General features: G+C 43.7%; 1 protein-coding gene and 1 long non-coding RNA gene across 4 annotated transcripts in view; one reads left to right on the forward strand and one right to left on the reverse strand.

The window, feature by feature from the left end:
* LOC125620853 (ATP-binding cassette sub-family C member 12) overlaps positions 1-15,468 on the forward strand; it is a 117,547-nt gene that overhangs the window by 58,706 nt on the left and 43,373 nt on the right. For all 3 annotated transcript variants that reach the window (XM_048817047.2, XM_075118371.1, XM_048817048.2), the window contains one exon: positions 10,657-10,860. In XM_048817047.2, coding sequence (XP_048673004.2) covers positions 10,657-10,860 — 204 coding nt within the window. The remainder of the gene's footprint in view (positions 1-10,656; positions 10,861-15,468) is intronic.
* On the reverse strand, positions 6,591-10,707 carry LOC142068660 (uncharacterized). The gene is made up of 3 exons (XR_012664572.1): positions 10,621-10,707; positions 7,947-9,912; positions 6,591-7,140 (listed from the first exon to the last, which is right to left on the reverse strand). It is a non-coding gene; the product is annotated as an uncharacterized LOC142068660 (long non-coding RNA).

Genomic DNA, 15,468 nt, shown 5'->3' on the forward strand with positions numbered 1-15,468 from the left:
CATTCCACTAGAGGAATGACCCACCCTTCTAGGAATTTTCATTTAATCGATTCCTGGACCTAACAGGGTGAAGGATCAGAGAACTAAAGTTACTAGAAAGTAGAAATGGGTACAAATCCACAAAGTTTAGATCTGGCTTCGATGGGGAAATTCACAAGGTTCAGGGTCACTTGAGTCCAGGTAATGCCCATCTCTACTAGAAAATTATCTTAACTGTAATTACAATTTTACTGGTTTCAGAGGAGCAGCCATGTTAGTTTGTATCTGCAAAAAGAACAGGAGTACTTGTGGCACCTTAGAGTCTAACAAATTTATTAGAGCATCAGCTTTCGTGGGCTACAGCCCACTTCATCGGATGCATAGAATGGAACATATAGTAAGATACAGATAAGTTGGAAGTGAGAGGCTAATTAGTTAAGATGAGCTATTATCAGCAGGAGAAAAAAAAACTTTTGTAGTGATAATCAAGATGGCCCATTTAGACAGTTGACAAGAAGGTGTAAGGATACTTAACCTAAGGAAATAGATTCATAGATACTAAGGTCAGAAGGGACCGTTATGATCATCTAGTCTGACCTCCTGCACAATGCAGACCACAGAATTTCACCCACCCACTCCTGCGAAAAACCTCTCATCTATGTCTGAGCTATTGAAGTCCTCAAATCATGGTTTAAAAAGACTTCAAGGAGCAGAGAATCCTCCAGCAAGTGACCTGTGCCCCATCCTACAGAGGAAGGTGAAAAACCTCCAGGGCCTCTTCCAATCTGCCCTGGAGGAAAATTCCTTCCCAACCCCAAATATAGCGATCAGCTAAACCCTGAACATATGGGCAAGAGTCACCTGCCAGATACTACAGAAAATTCTTTCATGGGTATCTCAGATCCCACCCAATCTAACATCCCATCACAGGCCATTAAGCCTATTTACCATGAATATTTAAAGATCAATTAATTACCAAAATCATGTTATCCCATCATACCATCTCCTCCAAAAACTTATCGAGTTTAATCTTAAAGCCAGATAGATCTTTTGCCCCCACTGCTTCCTTTGGAAGGCTATTCCAAAACTTCATCTAATTTCAAGTCTAAACTTCCAAATGACCAGTTTATATCCATTTGTTCTTGTGCCCACATTGGTACTGAGCTTAAATAATTCCTCTCCCTCTCCAGTATTTATCCCTCTGATATATTTATAGAGAGCAATCATATCTCCCCTCAACCTTCTTTTAGTTAGGCTGAACAAGCCAAGCTCCTTGAGTCTCCTTTCATAAGACAAGTTTTCCATTCCTCGGATCATTCTAGTAGCCCTTCTCTGTACCTGTTCCAGTTTGAATTCATCCTTCTTAAACATGGGAGACCAGAACTGCACACAGTATTCCAGGTGAGGTCTCACCAGTGCCTTGTATAACGGTACTAAAACCTCCTTATCCCTACTGGAAATACCTCTCCTGATGCATCACAAGACCGCATTAGCTTTTTTCACAGCCATATCACACTGGCGGCTCATAGTCATCCTACGATCAACCAATACTCCAAAGGTCCTTCTCCTCCTCCGTTACTTCTAATTGATGCGTCCCCAGCTTATAACTAAAATTCTTGTTATTAATCCCCAAATGCATAACCTTACACGTCTCACTATTAAATTTCATCCTATTACTATTACTCCAGTTTACAAGGTCATCCAGATCCTCCTGTATGATATCCCGGTCCTTCTCTAAATTGGCAATACCTCCCAGCTTTGTATCATCTGCAAACTTTATTAGCACACTCCCACTTTTTGTGCCGAGGTCAGTAATAAAAAGATTAAATAAGATTGGTCCCAAAACTGATCCTTGAGGAACTCCACTGGTAACCTCCCTCCAGCCTGACAGTTCACCTTTCAGTAGGACCCTTTAACCAATACTCTCCCCTTTGACCAATTCCTTATCCACCTTTCAATCTTCATATTGATCCTCATCTTTTCCAATTTAACTAATAATTCCCCATGTGGCATGGTATCAAACGCCTTACTGAAATCTAGGTAAATTAGATCCACTGCGTTTCCTTTGTCTAAAAAATCTGTTACTTTCTCAAAGAAGGAGATCAGGTTGGTTTGGCACGATCTACCTTTTGTAAAACCACGTTGTATTTTGTCCCATTTACCATTAACTTCAATGTCCTTAACTACTTTCTCCTTCAAATTTTTTTCCAAGACTTTGCACACTACAGATGTCAAACTAACAGGCCTGTAGTTACCCGGATCACTTTTTTTCCCTTTGTTAAAAATAGGAACTATGTTAGCAATTCTTCAATCATACGGTACAATCCCTGAGTTTACAGATTCATTAAAAATTCTTGCTAATCGGCTTTCAATTTCATGTGCCAATTCCTTTAATATTCTTGGATGAAGATTATCTGGGCCCCCCAATTTAGTCCCATGAAGCTGTTTGAGTTTCGCTTCTACCTCAGATATGGTAATATCTACCTCCATATCCTCATTCCCATTTGTCATGCTACCATTATCCTGAAGCTCCTCTTTAGCCTTATTAAAGACTGAGGCAAAGTATTTGTTTAGATATTGGGCCATGCCTAGATTATCCTTGACCTCCACTCCATCCTCAGTGTTTAGCGGTCCCACTTCTTCTTTCTTTGTTTTCTTCTTATTTATATGGCTATAGAACCTTTTACTATTGGTTTTAATTCCCTTTGCAAGGTCCAACTCTACTTGACTTTTAGCCTGTCTCACTTTATCCCTACATGTTCTGACCTCAATAAGGTAACTTTCCTTGCTGATCCCTCCCACCTTCCACTCCCTGTATGCTTTCTGCTTTTTCTTAATCACCTCTCTGAGATGCTTGCTCATCCAGCTTGGTCTACAACTCCTGCCTATGAACGTTTTCCCCTTTCTTGGGATGCAAGCTTCTGATAGCTTCTGCAGCTTTGATTTAAAGTAATCCCAGGCCTCCTCTACCTTTAGATCCATAAGTTCTTCAGTCCAATCCACTTCCCTGACTAATTTCCTTCATTTTTGAAAGTCAGCCCTTTTGAAATCAAAAACCCTAGTTGCAGATTTATTTTTGTTAATCCTTCCGTTCAGTTTGAACTGAATTAGCTCATGATCACTTGAGCCAAGACTATCCCCTACAACCATTTCTTCTATGAGGTCCTCGCTACTCACCAAAACCAAATCTCAAATGGCATCCCCTCTAGTCGGTTCAGCAACTACTTGATGAAGGAATCCATCAGCTATCGCATCTAGGAAAATCTGAGCCCTATTATTATTACTAGCACTCGTCCTCCAGTCTATATCTGGGAAGTTAAAGTCTCCCATGATCACACAGTTTCCATTAGTATTTACTTTATTAAAAACATTAAAAAGGGCTCTATCCATATCCAAATTAGATCCCGGCGGTCTATAGCACACCCCAAGCACTATCCCAGGGGAGGCTCTAATAGTTTTCTTCACCAATGCAATTTTTGTCCAGATGGACTCTGTCTTAGCCATACCATCTCTTCTTATTTCTTTACATTCTACCTCATCATTGATAGACAATGCTACTCCACCATCTTTACCTTTATTTCGATCTTTCCTAAACAGCACATACCCTTCAATACCTGTAATCCAGTCATGACTACTATTCCACCATGTTTCTGTTATCCCTATAATATCTGGTTTTACTTCCTGCACCAGTAGCTCTAGTTCCTCCATTTTGTTACCTAGGCTCCTCGCATTGGTGTACAAACATCTTAATTTTTGCTGTTTGGCCTCACTCACATTCTGCATCCTATTAGGCACGGTCATTCTACAGCCAGTATAACCTATTAGACTGGTATCCACACTGCCCTTCCTCCTTAAGTACATTCTTCTGTATCCTTTCTTACTTTGTTTTCTTCCCTCTCAATGCTAAAATCCGGCGTGGAGATTCAATATGTGTAATGACCCAGACACTCCCAGTCTCTATTCAAACCCAAGTTAATGGTATCTAGTTTGCATATTAATTCAAGCTCAGCAGTTTCTCGTTGGAGTCTGTTTTTGAAGCTTTTCTGTTGCAAAATTGCCACCATTAAATCTTTTACTGAGTGGCCAGAGAGGTTGAAGTGTTCTCCTACCAGTTTTTGAATGTTATGATTCCTGATGTCAGATTTGTGTCCATTTATTCTTTTGCATAGAGACTGTCCAGTTTGGCTAATGTACATGGCAGAGGGGCATTGCTGGCACATGATGGCATATATCACATTGGTAGATGTGCAGGTGAACGAGCCCCTGATGGCGTGGCTAATATGATTAGGTCCTATGATGGTGTCACTTGAATAAATATGTGGACAGAGTTGGCATCGGGCTTTGTTGCAAGGATAGGTTCCTGGGTTAGTGTTTTTGTTATGTGGTTGTGGTATTTGCTTCAGGCTGGGGGCCTGTCTGTAAGCGAGGACTGGTCTGTCTCCCAAGATCTGTGTGAGTGAGGGATCATTTTTCAGGATAGGTTGTAAATCTTTGATGTTTGGTCTTCCCTTTTTAGGGCTACTAGTCCTCTTCTTACCCTTTCTATGGGTATGTCTACACTACAAAATTAGGTAGATTCTATAGAAGTCGATTTATACAGTCGATTGCATGTGTCCACACTAAGCGCATTAAGTTGGCAGAGTGCGTCCTCACTACCATGGATAGCATCGACTTACGGAGCAGTGCACTGTGGGTAGCTATCCCACAGTTCCCGCAGTCTCTGCCACCCACTGGAATTCTGGATTAAGCTCCCAATGCCTGATGGGGCAAAAACATTGTCGCGGGTGGTTTTGGGTACATGTTGTCAGTCGCCCCTCCCTCTGTGAAAGCAACGGCAGACAATCGTTTTGCGCCTTTTTTCCGTGCAGATGCCATACCATGGCAAGCGTGGAGCCTACTCAGCTCAGCTCACTGTCACCACTGCTGTTGTGTCCTGGGTGCTGCTGTCAGCAGACAGTGCAGTACGACTGCTAACCGTCATCATCCACCGCTTCCGCTGCAACTCTACTCTCCTACTCTTGTAAATCAACTCAGCCTCAATAGCAAATTTCTCCATGTTGTTGTCATCCACCGCTTCTGCTGCAACTCTGCTCTCCTGGTGCCATGAATCCACCTCACAGGTCCTCTCGTCGTTCTGTATAAATATCTATCTTCGTGACATCCGTCATCATCCACCGCTTCCGCTGCAACTCTGCTCTCCTGCAGATGGCATACCATGGCAAGCATGGAGCCTGCTCAGCTGTTGTGAGCATTGTAAACACCTCGCGCATTATCCTGCAGTATATGCAGAACCGGGCTAAGAGATGCCAGCACGAGGATGATTTTGATGAGGACATGGACACAGAGGTTCCTGAAAGCACATGCTGTGGCAATTGGGACAGCATGGTGGCAGCGGGGCTGACTGATACAGTGGAACACTGATTCTGGGCCTGGCAAACAAGCACAGACTGGTGGGACCGCATAGCGTTGCAGGTATGGGATGATTCACAGTGGCTGCAAAACTTTCGCATGCGAAAGGCTACTTTCCTGGAACTCTGTGAGTTGCTTTGCCCTGCCCTGAAGCACAGGAATAGCAAGATGAGAGCAACCCTCACAGTTGAGCAGTGAGTGGCGATAGTTCTGTGAAAGCTTGCAACACCTGACTGCTACCGGTCAGTCGGGAATCAATTTAGAGTGGGCAAATCTACCGTGGGGGCTGCTGTGATCCAAGTAGCCAATGCAATCAGTCACCTTCTGCTAGCAACGGTAGTGACTCTGGGAAATGTGCAGGTCCTAGTGGATGGCTTTGCTGCAATGGGGTTCCCTAACTGTGGTGGGGCGATAGACGGAATGCATATCCCTATCTTGGCACTGGACCACCTTGCCAACCAGTACGTAAACCGCAAGGGGTACTTCTCAATGGTGCTACAAGCAATGGTGGATCACAAGGGACATTTCACCAACATCAACATAGGATGGCCGGGAAAGGTGCATGACGCTCACATCTTTAGGAACTCCGGGCTGTTCGAGCAGCTGCAAGAAGGGACTTATTTCCCAGACCAGAAAATTACCATTGGGGATGTTGAAATGCCAATAGTTATCCTTGGGGACCCAGACTACCCCTTGCTCCCATGGCTCATGAAGCCGTACAAAGGCAGCCTGGACAGTAGTAAGGAGCAGTTCAACTATAGGCTGAGCAAGTGCAGAATAGTGGCAGAATGTGCCTTTGGATGTTTAAAAGCCTGCTGGCGCTGTTTGCTGACTAGGTCAGACCGCAGCGCAACCAACATTCCTATTGTTATTGCTGCATGCTGTGTGCTCCATAATATCTGTGAGAGTAAGGGAGAAGACGTTTATGACGGGGTGGGAGGTTGAGACAAATGAGCAGCCAGACACCAGCATGATTAGAAGAGCTCAGCAAGGCGTGCTGCGCATCAGAGAGGCTTTGAAAACCAGTTTCATGATTGGCCAGGCTTCGGTGTGAAAGTTGTATATATTTCTCCTTGGTGAAAACCCGCCCCTTTGTTGATTTTAATTCCCCGTAAGCCAACTACCCTCCCCCCTTTGAAATAAAGTAACTATTGTTTTGAAACCACGCATTCTTTCTTTATTAATTAAAAAAAAAGGGAGATAACTGACAAGGTAGCCGGGGGGGGGGGGGGCAGAGAGGAGGGAAGGACAAGGCCACATTGCTTATTATAGCCACATTACAAATCATACTATTTGAATGACAGCTTTCTGTTGCTTGGGCCATCCTCTGGAGTGGAGTGGCTGGATGCCTGGAGCCCCCCGCCCGCCTGCGTTCTCGGGCGTCCGGGTGAGGAGGATATGGAACTTGGGGAGGAGGTCAGGCAGTTGTACAATGGATGCAGCAGGGGTCTATGCTCTTGTTGGCTTTCCTGCAGTTGCACCAGATGCTTCATCATGTCCGTTTGCTCCCCCATTAGCCTTAGCATCGCCTCCTGCCTCCGCTCTTCACGATCCTGCCTCTGCTGTTCGCGCTCACTTAATGCTTTCCTAGCCTCTAACACTGAATGCCTCCATGCATTCAGCTGTACCCTATCAGTGCAGGAGGACTGCATGAGCTCGGAAAACATGGCATTGTGAGTGCATTTTTTTTGCCTTCTAATCTACAATAACCTCAGGGACGGAGATGATGAGGGAACCTAGAAACATTTGCACCTGGCGGGAGATAAAAAGGGAGAGTAAAATTTAAGATGATACATTTCTGAGAACAAAAGGGAGAGACTCTTTCACAGTGAAATCAAGCAATTCACAGCAGGCAGCACATGTGCTTTAGGTATAAGGTTGCACTCTGTCTTTTATATTGAGCCTGCTGGTATGGTGACACATCACACACAGCTGGACAACAGAATTCAGTTTCCAGGCAGTCAGTCATGGTAAGGCAAAGGGTATGCGGGGTTGGCTTCTTACGCATAACATGTGGGAATGGTTTCAAACTGCAGCACCATCCTTTCTCATAGCAAGCAATGGGTTGGATTTCACATTTAAAAGGAGGGGCTGCGATTTTCGGGTGGATGTGCAGCACACACTTCACCCCACCCCACTGCATGGCTATTCTCCAGGATGATCCCTTTTAGCCAAGCGCAAACAGCCCAGCATGAACGAGGGCCTTTTACCGTTCCCTTACAAAAATCCCCCTATTTCAACTAGATGACCATGAATGATATCACTCTCCTCAGGCTAACACAGAAAGATATAGACCGAATGTTGCTTGAATGTGACCAAAACCCAGGACCATTCGCTGCCATGCTTTGTGCTGCAATGATTCCAGAATACTTTCAGTGTACCTCCAGGAAAGCTTCACGGAGATGTCCCTGGAGGATTCCCGCTCCACCCCCGGACACGTGAACAGACTTTTCTAGTAGCTGTACTGGCCGCGAATGCATCCCAATTCTTCAGGGCAAATCAAACATTAAACACTATTGCTTTTAAACCCTGTACTATAGTTACGAATGTGCACTCACCAGAGGTGCCTTCTCCAGCTTCAGGGTCAGGGATCCCGCCTTCGGAGGATATTGGCTCCAGGGTGATGAAAAGGTCTTGGCTGCTGGGGAGAACGGATTCACCGCTTGCCTGCTGCGCATTCTCCTCCTCCCCCTCTTCCTCATCCACAAAATCCTCCTCCCTGTTGCATGAGACTCCCCCCTTGCAGGTGTCCATGGACAGTGGTGGGGTAGTGGTAGGGTCCCCTCCTAGAATGCCAGCAGCTGATCATAGAAGCGGCATGTATGGGGCTCTGACCCGGAGTGACCATTTGCCTCCTTTGTCTTTTGGTAGGCTTGCCTCAGCTCCTTAACTTTCATGCGGCACTGCTGTGTGTCCCTGTTGTATCCTCTCTCCAACATGCCCTGTGAGATTTTGGCAAATATATTTGCATTTCTTCTTTTTGATCGGAGTTCTGCCTGCAGAGATGCTTCTCCCGATACAGCAATTGGATCCAGTGTCTCCCTTTCAGTCCATGCTGGAGCTTGTTTGCAATTTTGGGGGGACCGCATCGTCACCTGCGCTGCCGAGTTCGCCACGCTGACCAAACAGGAAATGAAATTCAAAAGTTCCCGGAACTTTTCCTGTGTACCTGGCTAGTGCATCAGAGTTCAAAGTGCTGTCCAGAGCAGTCACAATGGAGCACTCTGGGATAGCTTCCGGAGGCCAATACCATCGATTTGCATCTGCACTACCCCAAATTTGACCCAGCAAGGTCGATTTTAGCACTACTACCCTCGACGGGGAGGAATACAGAAGTCGATTTTAAGAGCCCTTTAAGTCAAGAGAACGGGGTTGGCTGTGTGGACGCATTCATTTTAAAATCGACCTAACACAGCTAAATTCAACCTAACCCCATAGTGTAGACCAGGCCTATGTCTTTCATCTTTCCCTCAACTCTTTTATCGCAACAAGCTGGTGAGAATGAAGTGGATGCTATGCTAAACTCATTTAAAGCTGCCCTTTTTATTATCTGTTTTACACTCGGTCATACTACATGCCTCTCTGAGCAGAAATTAAATAATGCAACCTAATGTTAAGGGTGCTGCGATCATTTGATTCAACAATGCTTTCCTCATGGCTTGGCCAGCTTGTTAGTTTAATTTTTTATTGAAAACTTAACTAGGAACATAAAGCATATTCCAACTTAAGGCTCAGTTGTGTCTTTCAATCAATGACTCACTTTCTGGTTGGCTTCAAGCTGTTTGACACAGCAGGAAGTTCAGAGGCACTGGGCTTTAGGGGGAGTGAACCCACAATTACCCCCTTTAAAGGCTATTTGCTCTTTTTATAGCATATTGATATTTTGTTGCAGTGAGGTTAGATTTTTAATTAGCTCTGCTGTAACAATAACTAGCACAGCAATTTGAATAATATTAACCAAAAACTTGTTGGAAGAGTCTGATCCCTTTTTCAGAACTAAAGAATAAGTCAGCTGCTACTTATGGATCTGATCTTACATGCCATCTGTGTACAGAACTACTTTTGAGGTCTATAGAATTTCTGCATGCAAAGGTCTTAGAAGACCGGGTGTCAACTGATTTTGGGTCCTCAATTTGAAAAACTTAGGGTCTGATTTTTCAGAATGCTTAGAATTTAATGGTACTTTATATGTTCGGAGCAGAGCTCCCATTGACGTTAGTTGTAGTGGTGAGCATTCAGCACTTTTGCAAATCAGATAACAGAAGTCTCACATTGGGTACTGAGAATATAGGAATACAGTGATCACCTGTTAAAATTTTCATTTACATGACCTGCCTTTCATCACATAGGAAATCTGTGGCAGAGGCAGGGACAGAATAAAATTTTCCAGGATGGTATTTAGCTGCTTTAACCACAAGACAATCCTTTCTCCTTAATTACACTCCTTCCGAGAACTGCAACAAATGAAGCAGGAATCCTACAGACAGCAGCGGCAGGGGGAAATCAAGAAGTTAGGCAGAGGTCCTGTGGAAGAAATAGGATGTGATCATGTAGTTAAAGACGATCATGAAGCATGTGCACAAGGAGGATGAACAAAGATTGCACAAGCAACCTGAATTCTGGCATTCCCTACCTTTTGAGGGGTTGACTTTGCAACTTTCACATTCTTTTAATTGCGTTTTTAGATTTAGTTTCCTAAGTTTCAGTGTTTAAGTTTTTAAAGAAACAGTAAATAGTTAATCATATGGAACCATATTGAGCCTGTGCCCATTCCTGTGGTTCAGTATTGTTTGGATCTTGAGATCCGCAGAACAGTCCTCTATGACTTGAGTTAATAGAGTAACTTATAGCAGCAGAAAGCTGTTATCTTCTAGGTGGACCTGCCACTAGGAGGGATAGACACACTTTGCCAGTGATTTTACAGCTATTTACTAGACAGCAAGGGAATTTTGAGACTCAGGAATAATGGGTTCAATTCCAGTTTCTGTAGGAGATTGATCTCTAACCATTAGAGATCCTTCTGACCCTGTCCCTGCCAGCCTCTCCCTGTTCCCATCTAGTTCTATAGCCCCTCCTCCCCAGATCCTGCCTTCTTTCCTGCTCTTAGCTCACCTGACTTGGCAAAGTTATAAGCAACTGAAAACAGAGAGTCTTATAATGCAAAGTTTTGTGCAACCTTTACCATAGACAGAGCACTTATATGTATATATAAAAAATCAAATGAATTATTACCAATAAACTCATGCAGTGATCTTTTCCCATTTAAAGATAGGTGAAAGAGGTCTCAACCTCTCTGGAGGCCAGAAGCAAAGAATCAGCTTAGCTCGTGCTGTTTATGCCAATAGAGACATTTACTTGTTGGACGACCCCCTATCAGCAGTCGATGCACATGTTGGAAAATACATTTTTGAGAAATGCATAAAAGAGGCCCTTAAAGAAAAAACAGTAGTTCTTGTAACTCATCAACTACAGGTAATTAAAACTATTAATATTATTAATGCAATAATTATAAATGTGAACTATATTTGAAGCATATGTATGTATAATTATACATGTAAAATAATATTAATACCACAAAAAAACAATGTAAGCAAAACTGTACTTAATAGAGAAAACAATTTATTTCTATTTTTAGTATGTTGGAGATTGTATGGTAAGTGTTCTGTTGTGGGAATAGAACATAAAAGGAGAACGTGGGACAGCCTGATAATTAAAGTTTAGGTCTGGGTGCTAAGTTCAGGCTCTAACACAGACTTCTTGAATGACCTTAGTCAGGTCTGCTATAAAGCTCATCAGTGAAATAGTTAAGTCATTTTAAAGGTCATCTTTAGGTTTCATGGTTAATATCTTAATGAGATGAATACGGCTTAGAGTTATTATTTCAGGTTGTCTGGACTCATGAAGACAGCTCTGCACGGGTTTACATTCTTTACATAATTTCAAGGTTTTCTTTGTAATCAAAAGGATTGGATTTTTTTTTTTAAATTAAAGCTTAGATTCTGAAGCAGGGAGTGCATTCCATGGTGAATTCTGCAGCCGTGGAATGGCGGAATACATAGGACACTGACTGTAGGAAACAATTAACTGGTGTTTAAATGTCTCTAAAATCTGGGGATACAGAAGCTTTCATAGGTAATTAAGTAGTCTCTCACAATTAGTTTCTTTTTCTGAAGGTTAAATAATTCAACTATTGCTATCAATAAGACGAAATTGCTGTATGTTTATAGTTTTGGCCTTCTCTCCAGGTTAAAACTATTATTTTAATTTTTAAATACGTGCTAGACACTCAAGTACTATGATGATGGGAGCAGTTATATAGATGTTTCTTTTTTAGACTCCACCTCAATTTCCATTTCTGGAGAACATTCTAGGAGCGAGGACAATTTAATCAACTGCCTCCAGTTCTTCATTTCACACTTGTTAGCATTGGACATAGGGAGCCATCTTTAATCACTTTATACAGTTTGAGCTACCTTATGGGAAAAATCATCATAATAAAATATAGGATATTGGTAGTTAGTTTATTGGGCGCTCATGCTAATCTCCAGTGGGAAACTAGCATGAGTAACTTATAACAATGGAAAAAGCATTAAATAACCTCTGCCTTTCAGTTGACTGTTTGTTGCATTAAGTTAATAGCCATTGAAAACTAACCCCAATATTCTATATTTGGAACTTACACTTTCATGGTATATATAGTGCCCATGTACAAGAACTGCAGGAGAAAGTTAAGCCGTAAATCAGCATGAATGAGCCAGAAGCTAAAAAACTTAAAGTTGAAACATAACTGTGCAGCAGTTTCCATGGACTTGATCCAAAGTGCATGGAAGCCACCAGGAGTCTTTCCATTGACTTTTGATTTTTCCCCAAGTGTCAGAATACTCGTACCAGTGCATATAGCAATAGGGTCCGAGACACTAGCATCTTGATTTTCAGAAGCAGTATATGTACAGTATACTCACTTCAAATGGAGCACTGGGTGCTCAGAAAAACCAGGTCCTAAAAGCAAAGAGAATGCTCACCAGTCCCCTTTCCTGGGTGGGTCCCTTCCATTGCTCAGACACATTAAAATAGTTTCCTTTGCTTATATTCTCTTCCTTTGAGCCCCTGTGCTCCCTCAACCAGGTCTAGCTCGCTATTTCCTTTGTTCCCTACATTTAATCTCAACCTCTACAGCTGTTGAGGAATTTGACTGATTTTTTTGACAGAACATGTTGAGTCATCAGAACCAATCCTTTCAGTGAGAAGATTTCTCAGGTCCAGGATTGAATTTCTGGTCACAACAATAGCGACACACTGTAACAGGGTGTGGTCAACCCAGAGAAGCTATTGTGGGCCAAGTACGGTGCTGCTGCAGACTCTCTCCACCTCAGTTCTTTCCCCAGGGTAGGGCTCCTCAGCCCTCCACACAAAGATCAATGCTGGAAATGTGGCTTAGGTCTACAGACAAGTCACAAACCAGCTTACAAAAGTCCAAACTTCTAAAAGTCCCCAAAAAACAAAATGTTCTTTCCCCTCCACTTGGTGTCCTCCTCCACTTGTTTTCTAGGCTCCCTTTAAGGGTTTGTCTATACAGCATATGGCAGCATGCCTCCCATTCCAAGTTGACAGACTTGGCATTGTGAGGCTTATGCTAACACTGTCACTAGTTATGTAGACAGCACTTTGAAATTGCAGCTCAGGCTGGAGCTCAGGCTCCAAAGCCTACTCCGCACTCTGGAGTCTTCAGAGCCCAAACTGCAACAATCTACAGTTATTTTTAGCACAGTAGCATAAGCCCAAGTCTGTTCAGCTCAGGCTGGGAGGTTAGCTTCTGCAGGCTGCACAGACATAGCCAAAGGCCATGTCTACACTAGAGTTAATTTGACTTCATGTAAGTTGACATCGAGCCTCCGATTTATGCAAGTCAATCTTGCACTTCCACACTATGCTCATTGTGTCAGCGGAGTGCATCCTCACTAGCAAGGCTTGTATCAACACATGGAGCACTTCACTGTGGGTAGCTATCCCACAGTGCATGTAGCAGAGTGGAATTTTGGGTTGGGTTAGCAATTCCTTATGGGACCAAAACATTGGCGTGGGTGGTTATGGGAACATGGTGTTAGCCTCCCATGATGCACTTACCTCCTGCCCTCCCTCTTTGAAATCAACAGCAAACAACAAAGCCTTTTTCACACTTTTTTCCATAACCCTGGGTTACCTGCGTGGACGCCATAGCACGATAAGCATGGACTCCCCTCAGCTGTACACTGTTGTTGTGAGCATTACAAACACCTTGCGCCTTATCCTGCAGTATTTACACAGCTGATACAGGAGTTGCCGTACAGAACAATGTGATGCCATGCAAGCAGCCCTGCTGGAAGACACAGAGTGGAGCAATTCACAGTTGCTGGCGACAGTCACGCATCCTTGACATGGTTGAGTGCCGTTTCTGGGCCCAGGAAACAAGCACTGACTGGTGGGACTGCATCGTTGTGCAGCTATGGGATAATGAGCAATGGTTGCAGAACTTTCGAAGACATAAGGCCACTTTCCAGGAACTGTGTGAAGAGCTTTCCCTAGCCCTGAAGTGCAGCAATACTAAAATGAGAGTTGCTCTGACAGTAGAGAAGCGAGTGGCGATAGCTCTGTGGAAGCTTGCAACGCCAGACTGCTACCGGTCAGTGGGGCATCAATTTGGAGTGGGTAAATCTTCCGGGGGATCTGTTGTGATCCAAGTTTTCAGGGACATCAACAGACTTCTGCTAAGAAGGGTAGTGACTCTGGGAAATGTGCAGGACATAGTGGATGGTTTTGCCATGTAGGGGTTCCCTAACTGCAGTGAGGTGATAGATGGAACGCATATCCCTATTTTGGCAACAGACCACCTTGCCAAAAAGAGTAAATAAACTGAAAGGGGTACTTCTCAATGGTGTTGCAAGCACTGGAGGATCACAGGGGCCATTTCACCAACATTAACATGGGATGGTTGGGAAAGGTGCATAACATGCGCATCTTTAGGAACTCTGGTCTGTTCAGAAAGCTGCAAGCAGGGACTTTCTTTCCAGATTGCAAAATAACCATCTGTGATGTTGAAAGGCCAATCGTGATCCTGGGAGACCCTGCCTACCTCTTGCTCCCATGGCCCATGAAGCCATACACAAGCAGCCTAGACAGCAGTAAGGACTGGTTAAACCATAGGCTGAGCAAGTGGATAATGGTGGTGGAATGTGCCTTTGGACGTTTTAAAAGGTCACTGGCATTGTTTGCTTACTAGATTAGATCTCAATTAAAGCAATATTGTTATTGCTGCCTGCTGTGTGCTCCATAATATCTGTGAAACAAACAGAGAAAAGTTTCTGCTGGGATGGAGGGTTGAAGCAGATCTCTTGGCAGCCAATTTTGAGCATCCAGACACCAGGCCAAAAAGAAGAGCACATTGAAGGGCTCTGCATCTCCATGAGCCTTTGAAAGCAAGCAACGAGCCAGAGTAATGTGAAACTTATCTGTGTTGTTTCTTACCAAAAACTGTTTCCTCCATCGCATTTCCTTCCCAGCAGACTCCACCCCCACCAGCCATGGTGTGCTGAATGAATAAAGAGCCTTTTCGCTTCAGTCCATTAAGTTTTATTATGTACACAAGCACACAGAGACAGCAAAGAAAAGTAAGATAACCTGGGGCAAAAGAGCTGATAAAACAGTGGGGGGAGAAACAAGAAAAGCTTGCTTACAGATGCATTACAATAACAATCAAAGGTGTGGGAATGCGTGCCTTCTGGTCCTTGTATCCTGCCCTGGTGTTGAGTGCAAGCGATACCGAACTTCACCCCCTCCACATAGGACATTTTGGGGGAGGAGGATGTAGAACTGGGCGATAATGGCAACAGGTTCAGCATAGGCTGCAGAGGGACTCTAGCATCCAGCTGCCTTTCATGAACTGCAACGAGACGCCTCAACATGTCTGACTGCTCCTTCATATTCCACAGCATCTCTTCCTCCATGGAACGCTCTTGTTCCCTGCATGCTCTCCTGTCCTCCCTGTCCATATCCAGGTTCTCAGACAGTGTAATCTTCCATGCTCTAAGCTACATCTGGTCACTC

This window comes from Caretta caretta, chromosome 12 (assembly GCF_965140235.1).
Source record: "Caretta caretta isolate rCarCar2 chromosome 12, rCarCar1.hap1, whole genome shotgun sequence".
In the NCBI taxonomy this organism is placed as follows: Eukaryota; Metazoa; Chordata; order Testudines; family Cheloniidae; genus Caretta; species Caretta caretta.